We start from the raw sequence: 21,682 nt of genomic DNA, 5'->3' as shown, positions 1-21,682 counted from the left end.
GTTTATTCTCTTGCTTGTATAATTAATGCACACTTTATACTGTTACTTTTACTACTTTTAGTTTTATCTCACCTTTCATAGCTGGTAAGTTGTGAGGGACATCTCATGATGTTCTATTTTTATTTCTTGACAGCAGAGTTCAAATTCTGATTGCTGTTAATTAAGTGTATTTTCGATAGCCATACAGAATTTATGGAAATACACACTAAAGAAGCATTCAGTTATACACATGAACATTCTAGCTAAACCAGTCAAATTTACAATTCCCCTTAAAACAAACAAGAATAGAGAGTATGACTGCACTCCCTACCACCTCAGGAGAAAGATAGGTCAAAGGCTCTGTAGCAGTCTTGAAGCCATGTACCAGGACTGTTATGGAACCTGGAGCACAATGCAAGCAAGAATGGAAGAAATAGTAGCAAGTCCTATTAATCATAAATGGAACGAAGATTTTGTTCCCTTAAGCCTTTAATGGTACAGAACAGTACCATGTCAAAATAGTATGTTCTATTACTTCAGAGAAAAGGTAGATGGAGTATATGAATTCTAGCACAGGTAACATTAAGGACAGACTTGACTACTTATTATTGGACTAAAAAAATGACCATGCTTGATTGAAACCTACAGCTTAAAAGGTTAAGAGACATTTGACTGTGAATTACGTTACTGCCAACAGTCCAGATCTAACATAGGCCTTCTGAAGTCAAATTAAGGAAAGAGACTATCACAAAGACAAACATCTTTTCTTATCTGAAAGTTCAGGTCTTACACTCCTTATAGCAAACTTAAATTCAGGTTTACTTTGTCATTAGTTACTTATGTTCTTAAATAAAATGTTCTACATACCTTCAAAGTTCTCTTTTGAGGAACAAAACTCCCTGTCTCCCATCCCTTCTACCTTGTCCCTCAAGGATCTTCTTCCCATGCAACCTCTCTCACTTTGAAGGAAAGTGTCCTCACAGGTTTTGCAGTCTGCTCCAGTTTTAAGCAGTTTCTACAACTCAAGTGACTACATTAGTCTCCATGATTCAGCAATAAAGGAAGGACTAATAAAATGAGTATAAATTAGGTTTATCTACTGCAGGTAGATAACCAAGAAGACTACTTCATTTATATTGCTTTCCAGCAACTTATTTTTGCTGTTACTCATATTCACCTCATTTCCATAAATTAGCTACTGAAACTAAAGAACTTAACCTAACAGGTAAAAAGTTCATGGGAATTTAGTGAAGCCAGAATGTGATTAGATGACTAGTCAATAGCAAGAAATCAATAAAATGTCAATGTTCTTACAAAAGGTTATCTTAGTTGATTATTTTTGCTTATTATTTATTACTTTTTGCTTATTACTTATTGTAACATTACGCCTGTCATTTTAGACTCATATGTAACCAGGAAGCAAAAATGTTTCACTCAGTCTTCATATTTCCCAACTGATAACTCATCTGCTTCAATGGAATACTTTGTTAGTTTTGAAGTGTTCTTGCATTCCTTTCCCAGAGATAATTAGCCATTTCTTGAAAAATGTATTTAAACTCTTATGTCAGAAATGCATTATTATAGACAAATAATCCTGCAGAGCAGGAAGATGGAGTTGGCATAGATGAACCAAAGAGCACAAAGTATATTTTATTTTTGTCCAAAGAGACCTATCTATGAAATGAAAGGAAAAGACCTTTTTTAATCACTCTTACTTAGAAATAAGACAAATTGATTAAATGTGCTTAAAAAGGGCCATAAATATTGTCAGGGCATTATTCAGGAGCCTTCATGATGCTATTAAAGCTTCAATATAAATACACTGTAAAAGAAGCTTCTAATTAAGAATGTGATCATTGATACCCAGAGTAAACAGAAACAGCTACCCAGTATCTGAGAAACAGTTAGAACAATGATGTTAGAAAGCAACATCACTAAGGAATTTCAGCTGAGAAAAGTTTTGTTTTTCCTTTAGTAACTATCAGGTTACAATTAACATTCCAGTATTCAATACTATAATTTTATTTACCAAAAATAATGATGGAAATTTAAACTGTTCAGTTGTATTTTTAATATTACACATAACGCTACTGTAATCTGTTGAAAAACTTTTTTATTAAACTTCATTTGAAATCAGCATTCTCTTTATAAACATAATTAGTTGCTCTGACAGTGAATGTCTTGCCTTAAACTGATGGCAAGTAAGTGAAAAATGACCAGCAAAGACTGATGGCCAGAAGAGCAACAGTGATCATGTTTTTCATATAAAGCTTTTAAAATAAAAATAAAATAATGAAGAGAGGAAAATAGTAGCAGTAATATTCCAAATAGATCATATTTCAAAGTTGTCTATGAAGCTCTGGCACCTCTTTTTTTAAACTGAGCACAAAAAATTCAAAGCTCCACATTTAAGAATAAGCAGCCACCTAGAGACAGTTTCTAGATTAGTGCCTCTACATCAAAGAAAGAACAGGAAGCCAAGGAAGAGGCAGCCATAATTCTTGATGCTTTTCTTCCTACTTAAATCTCCAAGAGAATTGATACTACTGTTGCTTTTGAGTGAAAAATAGATACCTTACAAAAATGGACTGACAAGTTAATCGAGAGGTTAATTTGTAATAGTTGCAATCACACTCTCTAAATAATAAGTCACATGAACAATACAAATGACTCCCACAAACTAGTTTTTCAACAGACATTTACTCAAAAGTACTATCTTCCAAGTTTTCTTTCATTTTTATTTAGTTTTATTAACGTTGTCAGCCATTGCCATTAAATAAGTACTTTTCTACAGTATTCTTGAGTATTTTTCACCAACTTTTCTCTTAATAAGGGACATTCTAATGCAAATGTGTTAGAACTGAAAAGGCCTCACTTTTACTGGTTGGCCTGGTTTGATTTTCCCCGTGCAAAAATTCTTTGGCATCCCTGCTAATGGCTTAATTAAATACAGTACATCAACACCACTGGAAGAAACTCTTAGCCACTGCGCATGTTCAACACCCCAGAACGACACAGTCCTCTGTCTACAGTTTCTATAGTGATTGCTAATATGTTTGTAAAGACTAAACTGCACGTTCACCCATTACTTACTCTATGCTTGTGGTTCATCTTAAGAATCAGTCTAGGAAATGGTAAATGTTTATCACAAGGCAAACAACAAAGTGTCCAGATATTCAGAGTAGATTAAAACCACCATGTAATTAGAACAAAAACCTGGAAGCTGTACCTGAATTTATTCCAGATTTGTATGTATTCCAAACATAATTTAAAAAGATGCATGAAAAACAAAAAGCATAAAACGTATCTGTTGCTACATATAAGCACCCCTATAAATGCTAGTTTTACATTTCAAACATTAAGTATGAACAATAATGACCATTACTTTAACCCATTACAGCAACTGCATGTGTCCATGCCAAAAAAAAAAAATCTGCAAACTGATTTGTTTGACTTTTTACGCCACAGATATTCTGGCATGTACCATGGCAACTGGATTTTTGTTAACTGGATCCAGGACAAACTGACATTTTTTCAAGCCTCAAATCAGAAAAACATGGCACAGAATTTGATTTCAAACACCCAATCTTTAATCTTACCATTTCTCTGAGAAAAATCCCACAGAGGGTGCTCTGCTGCTTAATTCCCAACTCCTTCAGAGCTGGCCAATGTAAAAAAAACCAAAACAAAAACCAAAACACAAAAGTAATTTATTAGACCTCCATTTGAGCCTCCTCCTCCTCCCATCCTCAGTGGCTTTGATCATTCACGGTGGCCATTAACAGAAAAACAAGTTTGTTAGAGCTTTTTAAGATGAAAAATGAGGATAAAAACAGTAAAAACAACATTTCCCAAACTCTTCTCTTTACCTTGGCACTACAGACTGTTATATTAGCAGGGAGCTGGGAAAACTGCTTCAACTCAAATACGTCTCGCACTGCCCATCGGCTCAAGTGATTCTCAGCCTTGCTGGATCCAACCACGTTCTGATTTGAATGAATATAAGCCACTTCTTGAACACCATCTGATATATTAGGAGAAAGAGACAATCAAAGATTTATTCCAAAACCCTGAAGGTACAGTTGCACTGAAGGAAAGATATTCTAATTTTAAAAAAATTTAACATGAAAGTTGCAAAATTTGTTATGATTTTACTCAGCACCGACTTTCTCACTTCCACGAAATGAAGAATAATCATTAGACTTACTCAGATCCATCCAGATAGTTTAATAGTACTCCCATTTCAATGTACTTTTTTTTTCAAATGGACAAAGGAGAAATTTCATAGCATCTATGACTTAATGGCTGCGATATTAATGTTTAAAGTTGTCTCTAAGAGAATCAAATCTTCTATATGGTATTTCAAACTCCAAAATCACATAAATAAAAACTTAAGTATATGAAAATAACTTAATAACCCTGTCAACACTTAAGGTTTTACAGTTCAAATATTTAGATTTGTGAATTCTTAATAGATCTTCAATCTATGAAATAGATTCTTCAATCTATGAAAGATGCTAACATCTTTCAACAGACAGTAGGCATTTAACAAAATATTACAAAGCAACCCATCACATCAGAAAACAGGAAGGTAACACTAATAGGTAAAAAGAGAGATACAGAAAGACATTACTAAATAAATAATGTAGCAGAGCATTTACTAGTATCTTGTAAAAAAAACATGTACAGCAGGGAAAACTTAAAACCTGCCAACAATGATAAATTAAACATATATTACTACTTTAGTTGAGATAAAATCAAAGAAATTAAGTTACTAGTTACCTAAATATCTGTCCATTGATTCAACTTTTTGCTCTTGATCTTCAAATTCAGTTTTACTTGTATTAGTTCTATGCAAAGTAAAATAGCTAGAATTCATTTGTGCAACAGAAGTATCATGAATAGGATGAAGCATTTTAGACCCAAACTGAACTCTGCCTCTCTGTCTTTTACACTTATAGCTTTGCTCTCCAGCATCAATTTTCTCAACTGGGGAGTTATCTTCAGAGGATGAAAATTCATCTATATTCTGAGAATCACTTTCCTTTTCTTTTCTATTGGGCTGCTTTGATTGTAGCAGACATTTGGAGAATCTACCTACTTCATTGTTATGGGTGTGTCTTTCTCTCCATTTCGGAAAGCTGAAAGTTCTTAACTTTCTTGATTCAGAATTATGGGAAATTTCAATATCATCAGACTCATCACTTATGTCGCTTGCGCCCTTCACATCTCTTGTGCAGTTCTTGATGTCTTTAAAAAACATGACTTTGCTGGAATTTGACTCAGGACTATGGAATCCAAGCTGCCTACTGTCTCCCTTAAACAACTCATCTTTTTCTTTTGCTGACTCTTTACAATTTTCAGACGCTGACCTGTAGATTTCAACTTCTTTAGTAAGCATGGGTTGCTGGTATGTTGGAACTTGGGTAGGAAAGATGACATCATCACTCTCTTCAGAACTCCATTCAGTTTCAACGACTACATCACTTTGCTTTGAAATGCATTGATCCTCACCTCCTCTGTCCCCTTCCTCCTCAGAGCCTGATAAAACAAGCCAGCCTGTACTATGCATATCTTGTTTATCAGTTCGATCTGGTGACTGAGCAGCTTTCCCATGCTCCAAAAGATGCACATGTCTTTGACATTTCTGAAAATCACTGTGCTTGCTATTTACTTTTGTTCTTAAAGTCTGATCATCATAATTTGAATGATGAGAGTTACAATTATTATACTCTTTGGTAGTTTCAATTTCTCTCTGCAACAACTTAGAGAATCCACACTGCATTAAGGAAAGCTGTCCCTTTGTCACCGTTAAATTATTTGGATTCCAAGGCTTCCTTCTTTCACATTTTTTCACAGAAGTTTCCAGAATATCATCATCACTAAAGTCATCACAAAAATCCATTTCTTCTCTCTTTAATTGTGCTTGAATGCTTCTGGGATCTCTATCTTCTTTACAGTCTGGTTGTTCACACTAAAAGCAAAAGTAATTTACAGGAAAGGTATTTATATATAAACATAAATAATATATGAAGCACACTTAATTCCAAAGAAGTATTAAAAAAAGTGGATTTTCACTGTTACTCAAAAATACACAAAACAGTATTACAACACACAAATAGAAAGCAAATACAAAACAAATCTTAAAGAGAAATATGAAAGTCTTTGGCAGAACAAACATTTTAGCAAAACAACAACGACAATAACAAAAAATACATGTGACATTATATATGCTGCATACTGCTAAAACAACCTATGTCTTCACAATCCACATCCCTATTTTTCTAGTTTATACTAACAACTTTTCATCCTTCAAAGGTAGTTTGAAAAGTGACTTCATGATTCAAAGCTTAGTGTGTAATGACATTCATTAAAAAAAAGATACCAACAGGGGTCAACCTCCTTGTATATGGCAGCTAACACAGTTTAAGAGCTATGAGTACATAATGTTATGCTCTTACTGTAACCAAACAAAAATTATCTCCAGGCAGCCTTAAAAGTTTTTGAAGCTACAGAAGTCCAGAATACAACTCCAAAACTGTGTACTCCTGAGATAAGAATTACGACAATATGTAAATGAAAAGTCAGAAGGATAAATACTAAACTCTTGCACATGAAAAGAAGTTTTAAGATATATTAATCCTGATATCACCCTGCTTATCAAAAGCACTTAACACAAGGTGAAAAAATTAGTTTGTTACCAAATCCACTGTGAGAGGATGACCATACAGTGATGTACTAGCAATGTGAGGGTATGATCAATGTCATGGCATACTGGTTTAAATTAACACTGGCATTTACCCACAGAAATCTCCAAAAAGTATAAGACACAGTGGCTAAATTTCACTACTGTTCAGTGTGTTCTAATCTAATGATACTTTCATGTTTAGAGGCCATATTGTAGACCTAATTGTTTGTTTCCCAAATCATCTGAATGCAGTGTTCAGTCAAAAACATTCATAAAAATGCTCCCATTAAACCCAGCCTTTACAGGGGCAAAAAAAATCTTGTTCCAGTAGGAAATTATTAGATACATTATTCAAAAAAACAACAACAAACAAGCCAGCACTGAACAGACCACTGACTTGGTGGGAATCACTGGCTGATTGCATCAACTAAATAGCACATGTATTCCACAGGGGTCCACAAAGCCTGAAGCAAGCTTTCAATCCTCTAAACCAATTGAACTCCTTTCGACAATTCCCTAATCAAATTCTTCCAAACAACAGTAGGTGTTAGATTCTCAACTGACTTCTTGTCAGAAGGCTGTCATATCATATCATATGTCATGTCATGTCATGCCATATCATAAGGCTGTCACTCTAAAGACACTACACAGCAACGCTTCAGAAAACAATATTGCACAGTACTAACAGCATGTTAGTAATACCTCCATTTGGACTGAGGATATCCAAGTGTTGTAAAGGTCACAGAACACCCTATTACCAGATGTTAAGAATATTCACAGAATCACAGAATGGAAGGGGTTGGAAGGGACCTCTGAAGATCATCTGGTCCAACCCCCCTGCCAAGGCAGTATCACCTAGGGCAGGCTGCACAGGAATGCATCCAGTCAGGTTTTGAAGGTCTCCAGAGAAGGAGACTCCACAACCTCTCTGGGCAGCCTGTCCCAGTGCTCTGTCACCCTCACAGTAAAGAGTTTTTTCCTCATGTTGAGGTGGAATTTCCTGTGCTGCAGTTTGTGCCCATTGCCCCTTGTCCCATCACTGGGCACTGCTGAAAAGAGACTGGCTCCTTCCTCCTGACGGCCACCCTTCAGATATTTAGATATTCCACTTGAAATAGACAGAATAAATAAATTCCACTAAAATGGACAGCATGACATTATCTAATGCTTTACAATATGTGAAACCAAGGGCAAGCAGACAATAAAAAATGGGAAGTGCAATCTAGGGTAAAAGCATTACCAGCCTAACACATTTGGCACTATACTATCATGAACTAGAGGGACTGTCATGCTCTGGTCCATAGCCTACAAAGACACCTCACCTTTTCTGAGCTGCATAGAGTCGTCTCTTCCTTTAGCCATGTTGTTGCTGTCATGACTCCTGCTTCTACTCGGCCTTCCCTCTAAAACAATCAAGAATGTACAGAATAAAAACTGTATATCTTCAAGTTAACAAAGGTAAGCCCAGAAAAAAAACTAGTTTTTCTATTTTTCTACAGATATATAAGAATCAGAAGTACAATCAGCAAAGTCCAGACTAAGACTTACATTTTGGCACTTACTGCTCTTTTGATCTAACCCATAACCTGCAGGAAAAGTAACATACTGCATAAATTGAGAGAAACTTATGCATACGCTGTTTTAATAATTTTTCACCTTTTTCCAAAGCAGAATATCTGCTACAATGTTCATATTACACACCATGTTTTAATTTAGATTTAGAGAACTCTTGAGCTTAATATCCCTACAGTATGTGTTCTTAGACCACATGACTCTTGACTATGCTGCCTTCATAGTGCTACATCCCATTCTCCAGCCTCTTCCTAGCATGGGCAAAACAACAAAATAAAAGGAAAGGATGGAAAGAAACGTAGAATAAAGCTGCAATAAATTCCAAGATGCAAGTCAGCTGCAGCAAACATGCATGGAATGGAATTGTGCTAACACACAGTTTTTAGCTTAACTAAGAACTGAATCTTAAAATAGGAAACCTCAGTTATTTACTTCCACCTTGTAACATTTTTAAATCCACCATGATAAAAATGTATTTTATTGAACAGTTTTTGACCTCTCAAAATGTACTGTACAAAGGTTACTATGATCATAAAAAATATTCTGATGATCAGAATTCTGGCTTAAAAGGACACTCTGAGCTATTGATGAAGGTATATGTGCACAAAGTTGGCAATATGTGAAAATACCACAAAAATAAGTTACAAAATTTTTATTAGGAAAAGAAATATATCAGCAAACTTTTGGAAATTATAATCCAAACTTTTTCCAGTTTTTTCTTTGATTTAAAGAAATTTATCTCGTCTAGTTCAGAGTGAGAAATTAGCATGCCTATTTAATTTAAGGTACTACATAGACAGGCACTGTTCAAATTTCTGTATTTTATAAAGTACTTTGTCATAATTTTGACTGGAAACATCTCATGAGGAAAGGAAAAATGCAAAACTAATATCCAGAAGTAACAGAGTAAGACTTCACACCTCCAGGATATCTTTGGTAAGACAGGACCCATGAGTCCTAAGTTTGAAAAGGTTATGGATCCCAAAAAGCTCTCCTTGATGTTCCTTTGATCCTTGCACTGCCTCGAAATACCGCTTGGCATTTTGACTTCCAACAACCGCACAGTGAAGTTGCTAAAACAGAACAACACAAGAGATTTCAGAAGTGTTTGCTCCAACAACATGTCAGAATTTCCTGGCATCCACATTATATACACAGCTTTAGCTGGAGCAGGCAGAAATTCCTAAGGGAGGATATTTTGTTTTAAGATCCATGGCAGATGGTGATGTAATAGACTGTGGTATAATAGGAACCTGCTTGGTTTAACTGGATCTAAAAAAAAAAAATTCAAGTCTTTTACTTCACCATTGCCTAATATCAGACACCCACTATACACACTACTGACATTCCTCTGTATCTTGACTGCTCATCTTTCCTCAATACTAAACTCTTCCTATTTTCACATAGTCCTTTGCCTTGCATGCTTACTTGGTAAGGACTAAATAAAAGCCACAAGATTAAAATACTCAGAGATCAGTAGGAGTAATTATCATGCACTCTTGCTAAGCAGACTGAACAGAAGTGACTTAAAAATCTTCCAGGTGAAAAGTAAAGACAAGTAAATAGTTTGCCAGGCAGAACTTAAACATTTTTGCAGCCAGGCAGGTTTAGCTGCATTCCAATGACTGCAAATTTCAATACTTACATAATTGGTATATTTGATGTTAAGTGGAAGAATGTCAAAAACATGGTTTTATGGATACCAAACCTGGAATTATTTTTTGTAACTGCTCTAAGCAGTTGGTAGTTCTTCAGTTCTATTCACTTCTATTTCTAGCACTGAACAGGCACTTTCCTAGACACCACATCTCTTGAATTATGTAAGCCAGTAACTATACAGTCAAATTTAACTTTAGCTAAGCACAGTTTACTCTTTCTTGAATTATGCATGGTATTTACAAAAGTATACTTTAAGATACATATATAATTTCTTCAGGTTTCTGTTAGATTTCTGTTTTATTTATATCAGATTCTTCCATCACATATGGCTATGTCAGACAACCAAATGCCACTAATAAAAAAATTAAGCAATTTCAAAATCAAATAGATCCCTCAGTAAGAATACACTACAAACATGATAAAGCATTTTCACGTCATGAAAAGAATGGATGACGTTTAGCTCTCAGAGCACATTTATATAGTTCACCAAAAGCCACACATCCACATGTACTCATTGTTTCTGAATTTTTTCAACATCAGATAAAAGCATTTTCTTTGCAACTTACTGAAAATTTCCTAACTGTGCTCAACTGTTAATAGCAGAGAACGCAATCCAAATGTAGACTAAAAAAGAATTAAAATCCCAGATTTACAATTACTCTGTTTATTGTTTATTATTTGACTTGAAACACACAAGTCAACTTAAAAAAAACCAAACGAGCCTTTCAAGAAGTTTTATACACACCTTTTGGAAATACAAACAGCCAATATCATCCGGGTCTTCTTTATCTACAAGATCACCAACTCCAAAGACTCTGTGAAGCATGACTCACTCCTTCAGGATTTTAGTGAGTATAGTTGGTTGTAATCTGTTATTGATCATTTTGTTAGCCTTTCAGAGACCTCTCCTACTGATACTTGCTGTTGAAATGAATCCTCAAAAGTATTTTGCACAACAGAAACTTTGGAACAGGATGCTCTCTACGTTTTTCCATTAATGTGAATATAAAGAATAAATCAAGTAGGTTTTTTGCAACGAACACTCCTTTAAACCTCACTGACTAATGCTTATAGAGCAATACAATTCCTGCTCATGATATGTTCAAAAACTAAATTATTACCTTTTATGTTTTTAGAGTACTGTCCCTCAAAAGTAGTTTTGGGACTTACTGTTTTTTATATTTAACCCACCTCATTAGTATATGATTTCAACTAGCTTCTGATACAGTCTCTGAAAATTGCCCAATTATCTGTGACCATGTCAGCCCATCACATACTACTTTTAAGAGAAAACTTGTTAAGACAAAATTTTTTTATTTATTTTGTAAAAATTAAACAGAACACTAATTTTTTGGGGCTTCTACAAAACATTGAATTTAAGTGAGATAAAGTGGAGAGCAGCTCAAGATTTGATCTTCCAGCTGTGAGGTTTCTGACTATCTGCTCTAAAATCAGATACTGTGTCTAAATAGTTGATCCTAGAAACTTATTCTTATCTGTCACTTACTTAAATTTGTATGAGGATAATGACAATATGTCTATTACTGCATCTCCCACCCATTAAGCCTCCAATCTTCTCCTTGTACACTACCCAGCTACAAGAGCGCACTTGTCACTGAAGACTCAATACCAAATTTTTCCTGTTAACCTAATAATTTCAATTTTTGGCCATAATTAATCAAATTTCATAAAGCTTTCTTTAATACATGGTATCATTTGCCCACTGAGGTGACCTACTTTGCCTTTTCTGTGCAATGCATCCTTCAGGACAATGGTATCTCACTGATTTTCTTCCTTTCTTCAAGTTGATATGCCTATAATGTCAGTATCTTAATTTAAAGCCAATCACCTTATTTATTAACTTTCAATTTTTGTTGAGAAAAAACACATTCCTATTTCATGTAGTTTTTTATTATTCTGCAGCCTGCTCTTTGTTATTCATGTTTGAGTTTGCTTATTTTTTGTTTTAATTGTGATCTCCTCAGGAAAAAGTTGCTAGATTATGTGTTCCTCAAACCACATACTTTGTTCTTTCCCTACTCTTAGGTTTTTAAACCTATCAATGCAAGTAGCAAAATTTAGAGAGAGCAGTTATTTCAGATTAAGTACTCTGGCAGGCAACTTCACTTTTTATCTTCATAATAGCACCTACAAGCTGTTTCCCCCTCCTTTTATAAGCAAGTTTTCAAAGGCAGGAGAATAGCAATGTCTTCTTGCTTTTCTTCTATAGCACCAGCAAGTTTTTTGCTCTCTTTCTCCAACCTTTCAAAAGAAAAAGCTACCTGAATCAGACTGCTACAGATACTAACTACACCTTTCACACATATATTTCACAGGTTTTTTAAATAAAATAGTTCTCTGTATAACCTGAGTACTGTATATTGCATAACTTAACTGTCAAAAGTTACAGAAAAACTTGTTTACAAACATAATTCTGTTTTGTTCTGTCATTGCTAAATGATTTATCTCTGCTTAATAAGTTAACAGCATATATCATACAACCAAGGGAAACGACAATTTTGCTATAGGTTAGCTTAGTTTTCAGTCATTGAAAGAACTAAAAAGAACTCCCAATTTAAATAGTTTGTGAACTTTACCTGTTTATAAACTTGTCGCAAGTACATCATCTCCTCCACAGTTCCCAAGGATATCAATCTAAACACTTTAACATCTTTGTATTGGCCAATCCTATAAGCTCTGAAAGCACAGCGGTATATTAAAAACATATTTATCATTAAGAAAACAAAAAAAAACCCCAACAGAGCTCTTAGAGGTAGTAAAATAAAATTTTAAAAAGCATTCCAATAAACAGTGGTACTCTAAATCATTTATGAGTTGGTTGGTTTTGGGCTTGGTTTTGTTTGTTTTTCACTTTTCCAAATTTTCCTCAGTATTTCATTCCCTTTTACTTTACTATTAGTTTTCCAAGTTTCTGCCCAGGCCCATCCAGTTGAAAAAGCTTTCTTCTCAATTTGTATTCCAAGGCCTGTCTCCCATCTCTCTTGAAAACTCATCTTCCACTATGTTTTCATAGGGTTTTTTTTCTCCACTCTGTCTTCATCTGCTCTTGCACAAGATATTCTCCTATTTGCATTATACAGGAGATAGAACAGACTGCCCCACGTAATCCATAATCTTTCTAAACTTTATAAAGCACTTCATAAGTTACAACGTAATAAAAAGTTAATGAACAGGCACTGTTCCATCTAAATGGCAAATTCTGATACTTCTAATAGATTATATTCTGAAAATTCAAGGGAGGATGAATCAATTTATAGAAAAGTAATCTTATAAGGATTCTTTAAAAACCATGACTTTCAACAAGACACATTCTGATACACATATTTCTCTGTAACAAGTGCACATAAACACCTCTCAGAAGTCAGAAAGACCCTTAAAATGGAATCACATAATTGGATAGGACAACAGAAACAAGTTTATTTCTGCTCAGTATATAAATCTACTGAATTTTGAAGGCTTCCAATATTTTTCACTTCAGCTATTCAAAAGTCTGTCCTTAATTCCTAGGGCAACATCATATGATCAAAAAGCCTTGAAAGAAAAATCCAGATTCCTGAAAACCCCGCAATGGCATCGTATCAGAGATGGAAATGAGTGCTGAAAACACACGAATCTCCACAAGGGTGAAACAGAAAAGAACATAAATGTTTTTCTTTAAGGATTCTGGAATTCAAAACATCACTTGAACTAGGGTCAATTACAACATACTCTGTTCTGACAAACACAGGAAAAACGCCATCCAGCTATACACACACACACTTGTTCTAGAGATCACGAAAAGTTACAGTAACTATGGTTTGTTTTTTTTTAATGAGCCCACCATCAGAGTAGCACAAAAATAAAATGGAAAATAAGTAGTAAAATTCAGGATTAAAACCAAGAACATCAAAGCTAAAAAATAATTTAGCTGGACGTTTCTTACTGTCTTGTGCACAAGTCAGACCTTTTAATTTTTTTTCCCCTTAAGAAAGTTTAGTTGGACAATTAGATTACAGGATCAAAGCAAAAGAAGAGTACAACATGGATAAGTTCTGTTATTTTGAGAGTGTACCTGTCAATAGCTTGAAGATCATTTGCTGGGTTCCATGTAGGATCAAACAGTATAACAACATTGGCACCAACAAAATTAAGACCCAGTCCACCAGCCCTAAAGCCATAAAAAAGAAAAAACAGAATACTTGACAGTAAGCAAAACGGAACAATTTTTTTTCAAGGTTATTATGTCCATATTAGGATACCCTTCTCCAACATAAAAGAAGAGCACAACAGGGATACTGAAAATAGTGGGGTACAGTTTTGTGTTACTGCTAACAAGCACAAAGTACTTAAATAAACACTGCTGTAAAATGCAGCTGTCTCATCTAAGTAGCAAAAAGATTTCAAACTGTATGACCATCTGAGTAATAACCAACTGCTATCACCTTACTATAGTAAAAGTCCTGATGGCTACTTCATACCCACTGAGCACTACACAGGCCAACTCCCGCAACAGCTATACTGAAGTTCATAACCACTTTTATGCCAGTTAACATTATAGAAGCAAGAAAACTATACCTTAAATAAAAAGTCTGCATTAAATTTTACTTCCTGTAATCCCAGAACATAGTTTTAACAATAATGCTATGCAGTTTCCACTAAAATTGTCACAGCCTAGGGTAAGGCATAACTACAAGAGTTAACAACTGTCACAAATATATTTGTACAGTAAGTCAGTCAACTGTTAAAAATATAGCTGATCAAACAGCTGCATATCAGGAAGATTCATACCTGTCATTACAAGGGAAAAAATCACTGTAAGAAAATTGTCTGCTGTGAGGGTAAGGAGTCACAGGGGTACCAGTTACAGTGTCTTACACATTCAACAGCTGTACTGTGCTTTCAGGAAAAGCCTGCAAGCTGACAAAGAATTTAAGCGTGTGCTTAACCTGAAGTAGCTAACTAATGCCCTTTCTGAATCTAACAAAACTGCTCAGTTACTTGGAGTTTTGCATGTACATAGCTGGATGATTTAATAGAAACAAAAGTGAGGAAAATACCACTTCTCATCCAGCTGCAAAACAAGCATATACTGAAAATTCTTTTCAACTGGCTCAACCAACATTCCTACAAGAGACAAGTTCCTATACAAGTGCACACCGAATACTATTACTAATTTAACTATTAAAACAATTCTTTACACTGACACAGACAGCACTAATTTCAAGTGTCTGAATGTAGTACCACAAGACTGAAAAAGTCAACCCCATTTAATTTACCAAGCACCTGGTTTTAATAGATTACTTTATATTCTGCTTGTTTAAAGCAGTGTGAAAAGTAAACTTTCCAGAGATGTGAATAAATGGAGACAGAAACCAAAAGCTTATGGAGCTCCACCACCTTTTCGTCTTCACAGAATCCTTGTTAATGTAAATATAGCTGTGGCCTCTTCCTTCCAGGTGTGGTGCGGTGTTGGGTTAGTTAAATCTGGAAAGGGAGAGGATGTGGGAATCTGCCAATATTAACGGAGGTTTCCGGAGGATGAGCGCGCTCGAAGTTTGAAATGATGAATAAAAATCTTTGTATTTTTCAGAATACCTTACTGTACTTTGGAATTTTGGCATATTTCTTTTTAGCAAGGACAGAATTCAGCCTCTCATCTTACGAAACTGACCCTGCAGTCATACTGAAGCATAAGTCAACATATTTTTCCAAATGCCTTCTCATAAAAAATTGCAGTATTTGGAACTGAAATGTGAATTAAACCTCAGTGCAAAGCCTTAGTGTCAGTAAAACAGACTGACTATGAGAATTAACTAAGCAGGATACTTAGCTTTATAAAGATTTTACCTTTCAGTATTTTTTAGGTATGCCACAAAAATTCAGATAGTCCAAAACAGAGAAAGAATGGCTAGTATTTCCTTGATGGACAGAGTGAATGCAGTAGTTAAGTGTGTACGTTGTAGAGAATATCTTCCATTTTAGATACGATTTTAGCCAGAAGTTAAAGTCATTATTGCAGGATGGTCCATGCAAATTAGTTATACAGCTCAAATGAAGAGCCCTGTATGAAATGTCTCGTAACAATTCTGTTACAAACAAGAGTTTTCAAAAGATCTTATTTAAAACTGCACACTGTGTTAAAGAAATGGCTTATTTTCATATCCTGTCACTGACAACTTAATACCACAATGTTCAGAACTTACAAAACAATATCACATTAGGAAAGTTTCCATAAAGGCTATGACTACATAATTCTATTTAATGAGGTAAGTTTTTAATAGTTTGTAAGTTCTCTGTTTCAGTGAGATTTTGTGGCTGAGAGTTCTTTGAATGTGCTTACATGCACATTAAAAACTTACAACATAGTTGTGAAGAGTTCAAGTTAAATGAAGCCCTGAAAAAGTACAAAGTAATGAACAGCAGTCCAGTAATAGACAGTAGTTGAGAATATTGCAGGTAGAATGGAAGTGCATACCATAACAAATTTCACAATAAAAACTGTGTACAAATTTCTGTAACCATCATCACTTCATCATCTAAGCACTTCTCTTTACATAATAAAGAAAACTGAGAAGCAGAAATAGATTTTCATTTACAATTTTTCTGAAGTAATTCGTCTAGAGAAAGACTAGCATGGAAAGCCCAGCAAAGAGTGATTTAGCTCTAAAGGCAGGAACACTTGCTGCTCTTATTTCTTCCAGAACACTGCAATGGAACAGGACTGCAAAGACTTCAGTATTGTACATGTGCAGTACCCCTTATTCAGGCTAAGCAGCATCAATGGAGTTGCAAGTTCTCACATTCTCCAGGTTACGGCAACTCTAGCAAGTATTTTAATGTTTCTAAGCACGCCAAAAATCCCCTTCCTTTCTTCAGAATAACCATACATTTTCCCAGCAACATCAGCACAGGACTGAAGTATTCTGAAACACACTTTACTTCATGAGCCTTAGAAATTGCAACGATGTACACCTTTTTTCCATAAAGCTCAATGTTGAAATTAATAATCTATACGTACTGGTTTAATGGAATTTACAAGCTCTGAAGAAAATCAATCATATTTTCTCCAAACACCCATAAAATATATTTATCCATATAGCTATATTAGTCATAGCTATCCATAAAAGCATTATGGATAGCTATATGACTATTTTGATACTAACATTAACTGCAAGACTTGAGGTTAAGCTATATAGATAGATGGGGTTTTTTTTATGTTTTTTTTTTAAGGCCCTGCTTCTCAAAAAAGTCACCAGCCAATAAAAATCAGGATTTCCAAATGTCTATAGGCTATACACTGGCAATTCCAGGCAGAAATGGCATTTTGCCGGTATAAAAAACCAGGAATATTGTAAATTTAACAGTGAAGTCATCATCACTGTCTGCATCGTAACTCACTAATTTATAGGTTAGAACTTCTTGTTTAAAGTTGTACGTTAACTGTGCCAGTGGAATATAATGGCAGACTCAAGATCACTATGCGGGGAATTCATCCTTTGCAGAATGCATTTTTGCAGCCAAAAGACTGTGCAAGTATCTTCATCAAAAATCAACATTTGGCTCTTGGAGCAATGGGACTTTCAGGACACACACACGTTGACTACACAGAACAGTTGGCCAAAAACTTTGCAAGAAAGTACGGACCGAAGAGTATGACCCAATTCTGTCAACTTACTATGTGTTGAGAAACAAAGAATATACTGTGAAGTCCTAATGCCTGAAACCTGAGTAAGAGGAAGGATGAATCTCTTGTAGAGTAGAAATGGGATAAAGCACTTTCTGATTTCCAAAGTATTACAAAATTAAAGCTGCTTCCATTACTGTGTATCAAGAAAGCAAAAACATAACTTTTTTTATTCTGTGATAAACTACACAAAGAATTGCACCTTAGTAAACACTAGTTACATCGACTGCAATTCCTTCATTGTTCCTTCCATTTACTCATTAAGATAAGAAACCTAAAACCAACAGCATCAAGATTCTCATCTCAAGCATCAGTGGCAGGCATGGAAAGCTCACCAATCCATATTCACAAGCTCTAACAGCAGCAAGGACAAAGTCCAACTCTGTTTACCTGACCTTCATTTTTATTTCTATGTAAATTAATGGATGAGAACTGAAACAGTTATAATTATGCAACTAAACTAGGCTGATAGAAGCACAAACTTCTATTAGGAGGGTCTTTCCTAATGCTACAGATGCAGTAATTCCCTGCTGTCTTTAGGGACAAAGAATAGGGACCCACGAAAGTCTTACGGAAGCTGATGGCCAGGTTCTATAGTTAACAGAGATTACAAACCAATGTGCATGACTAACAAAACAAATCTCTTTATAAACCTGCCCACATGCACCAGAGAGTATGTGAAGACAGTTCTGGCATGTAACAGTCTTTAAGATTATGCCTCACTTCTAATTAAACAGAGGTAGTGTGGATCCTCCTAACTCCAACATGCACACTTTCAATAAAGAACCAATGTGACCGTATAGGCAAGAACAGCATATTTGCATCTTTCACCAAGTTTCACTGAGTTGTCCTATGGGCAGGAAGATTAAAGTTTATTTTTGTTCACTTTCTGCCCTTGCCTGGTAACAAACATCGTCCAAAACGAAACATGGAAGTAAACAGAATTAAACAAAAGGGACGAGAAGGCAGGGGCGAGAAGGCAGGGGCGAGAAGGCAGGGGCGAGAAGGCAGGGGCGAGAAGGCAGGGGCGAGAAGGCAGGGGCGAGAAGGCAGGGGCGAGAAGGCAGGGGCGAGAAGGCAGGGGCGAGAAGGCAGGGGCGAGAAGGCAGGGGCATCATATTTTCATTAATTTTAGTTGAACATATTGCTCTATTTCAAAAGAATTTACTATCCATCATAAATTGATAAGCAGATCCGATAGGAAAATACATTTTTAAAAGACAATCAAGGATTGCATGAAGTATTTTAAGTAGACATATGCTAATTAACATGGTTAATAAATTACAGTAACACTAAGAGATAATTTTTCATTTCAACATAGCATTTCATGTTTCCTCATTCCTACAGCAAGCAGAAATTTAAAACTAGGATTCAGAAGACATCTTTGTTTCAGATCTTAGCAATCCTCATAAAGCAGAGGAGAGGGGAAAAGAGGAGACTTCAGGTATTTTAAGAAGCTTCAGTCCACAACTGTGTGGCTATGTTTACTAACAGACAAAAGAAAAACTCATTTTCTCAAATGTAATCCCTTACAAGGTCATCAAGTAAAATGCAAAGTATCCTATTTAATAAACACTAGAAAAGCAGAGTGAAACAGACTACAAATTAAATTTTCTTACATTGTAGATACAAGACATATGTTAATTTCCTGAATACTGTTGAACTCTCTTACAACTCTGATCCTATCTTCTGATTTTGTATTTCCATCAAGTCTTCGGTAATCTAGCCCAGATGCCATACAGTAGTGTTCCAACACGTCTAGCAACTGTGTGGAAAAAATAAAAGATTAAGTGCTGACTATTATCTTTTTAATTAAACAATCATAACATGAACAATAACATAAACATTAGTCATGTTTCTCAAATATATTTTCAGTAGACCAAGCATTGAAAATAAGAGTAAATCTTCCCCGTTTTGATATCAACATCCTCAACACTCTTTAGCTGTGATTCTACAGCACTCAAGGTGATTAATATTGGTCTGCTGTGGTCTCTCTGAATCCTCCAGCCCTGGCTGCCTGTTCCACCTCTAAGTGATGCTAAATCAATTCAACCCAATAAGCAGGCAGGCAACTTAAACAGTTTCCTACGATCTTAGCAAGTTACAGTGACTTGAATGATGATAAATAAGCACCAGAGCCAGCAAAGAGAAACGGGCTCGTATGCACAGCTAGAGTTCAGAGAGGCAGAGTGAAAGAGACTGCAATAACCAGCAGTCAGCCTGGTCTTGAATACTGTGAAGCACAGCCTAAGACACATGAGCATTTTACTACAGCCTCTAAGTATTACACTTGTAGTCTGCCTTAAAGCCACAAAATTATTAAGTATTTAAAACTCTGAACTGTCATTCACACTATTATTTTTTAATACTTTTTAATGCTTTCATTACAAATATTTAATTAAAGAAAATCACATTACAGTTTGCATCATTTCAGGAAACACATATTCCCTAACAAGAAAATCAAGGACCACGTCCCTTAAAAGTGAAGTGCGCATACACCTCTTGCTCCAGTCAAACACTGTTTTCAGTTCAAGCCAACTGTATCCAGTAAGTCTCAAGGTTGAAGTTTCATCACTGGCAATGGTCAAAAGCCAGTAGAACAGAGGAAATTTAACTACTTTCAGTACTAACACAAAGGTTGTATGATACTTCAGTCATATTTTGCTGTGACACTGCTCTAACTCAAGACATAACAGCTGAACTCAGTATGAGCTATCTATACCTGAAATAATACAACAATTTTAAAAGGCTCTAAGGAAGGCAGCAGAGTTACATTTATTTCACCATCACTGTTTTTATCATGAGATAACATAAGGTTTCAACATACTTCTGGAGTATGGCACACTGTCCTCCTCATAATCATTTCCCATCGTAAAGAGAGAAAGAAAATGTGGCTGACAGCTGTCACCTCAGTGCTTTAAGCCTCAGAACCTACTGCCGAAGTTAATTGATAAAAGTCACATGGAGCTCACCTTTGTGGAAAAGGAGAAAAGAAGAACTTTATCCTTGTTTTTCCTGAAGTGATTTAAAAGCTGCTGAAGGACCTGTACATGAACCACAGAATACAAATGAAGAGATTTTATCTACAGGTCATCTCACACACACTTACTTCTGTTGTTTTCAGCCTTTAAACAGGCTACACTGTGATTAATAATTTGCAAAGCCAAACAGAGGCATAACAAAAACATTACCAACAAAATAAATGTGCCAAAGGTAATGGAAATGCCAGACCTATCCATTTTTCAGTGACCTACATGGAAATTCTGCTATAAAAATGCAGTCATACTACTAACAGGCAAATTCAGAAGCTATTTGTGAATAGCTACAGTGCATAGACTGTAACAAAATGTTACTTGTTGCATGCACTAGCTCAGCTTGCGAATTTTTGCATTTAGCAAATGAACAGAATTCCCCTGGAAACAGGAAGGTCTGTTTAAATGTTCTGTACTACATCTGAGTTCAGACCTTTTTGGAACTTGTCTTCTTAAAATAATCAGTGAGATGTATGCCCCTCCCCGCTCCCACTCTTGCCTGTTGCTCTGTTTACAGTAGGACCCAGCTTCCCAGACTCCACACAGACCTTCAAATGCCAATAATCTGCCCACACACAATGTTCTTCTGGTGGGGAAGCAAATAATCCAGAGACTTGTGTATAATAGTGATACTGTTATTTTCAAAAGAAGCATGTCCACATCTGGCAATGGCAGTTCCAGAGTACTGCGCAGAAGCAATACACAAAGGGGAAACAGGAATTTTCTGTACCATGTCTGTAGCCTTCTCACATTGGGCAATAAATATTTTAAAATTGTATTTATTCAGTGATAAATACATAAACTGTTTACACTGATTTCATGAAAAGCCTAACAAATCTTTGACAACCAAATAATGAAGAATGTTTTTATTAAATTTACAGTCTGGATCATATCTAGAATATAAAACAGTGATTCTGCATCAATTACAAGCCCTTTTGTATAGATTAGCCAGTCAGCTGCAAGTAAAAACAAGGTACAAACAAGGTAACTTTTGCCTGGTTCACTGTACAACAACATATAAACCAGAGTTTATTTTACTAGGAAAAAAAATTCCACATCAGGAAACTC

At 35.4% G+C, this 21,682-nt stretch overlaps 1 protein-coding gene across 1 annotated transcript in view; it reads right to left on the bottom strand.

The window, feature by feature from the left end:
* ERCC6L2 (ERCC excision repair 6 like 2) overlaps positions 1-21,682 on the bottom strand; it is a gene marked incomplete at both ends in the record, with an annotated part of 58,016 nt that overhangs the window by 13,726 nt on the left and 22,608 nt on the right. Inside the window, 8 exons of the mRNA XM_082013093.1 lie at positions 3,849-4,003; positions 4,762-5,953; positions 7,990-8,070; positions 9,160-9,312; positions 12,496-12,595; positions 13,971-14,066; positions 19,202-19,347; positions 20,555-20,626. Coding sequence (XP_081869219.1) covers positions 3,849-4,003; positions 4,762-5,953; positions 7,990-8,070; positions 9,160-9,312; positions 12,496-12,595; positions 13,971-14,066; positions 19,202-19,347; positions 20,555-20,626 — 1,995 coding nt within the window. The remainder of the gene's footprint in view (positions 1-3,848; positions 4,004-4,761; positions 5,954-7,989; positions 8,071-9,159; positions 9,313-12,495; positions 12,596-13,970; positions 14,067-19,201; positions 19,348-20,554; positions 20,627-21,682) is intronic.

Source organism: Phaethon aethereus, assembly GCF_964289735.1.
Source record: "Phaethon aethereus genome assembly, chromosome: Z".
Classification (NCBI taxonomy): domain Eukaryota; kingdom Metazoa; phylum Chordata; class Aves; order Phaethontiformes; family Phaethontidae; genus Phaethon; species Phaethon aethereus.
The sequence above is the reverse complement of the archived record's forward strand: the minus strand, read 5'-3'. Positions and strand labels throughout refer to the sequence as shown.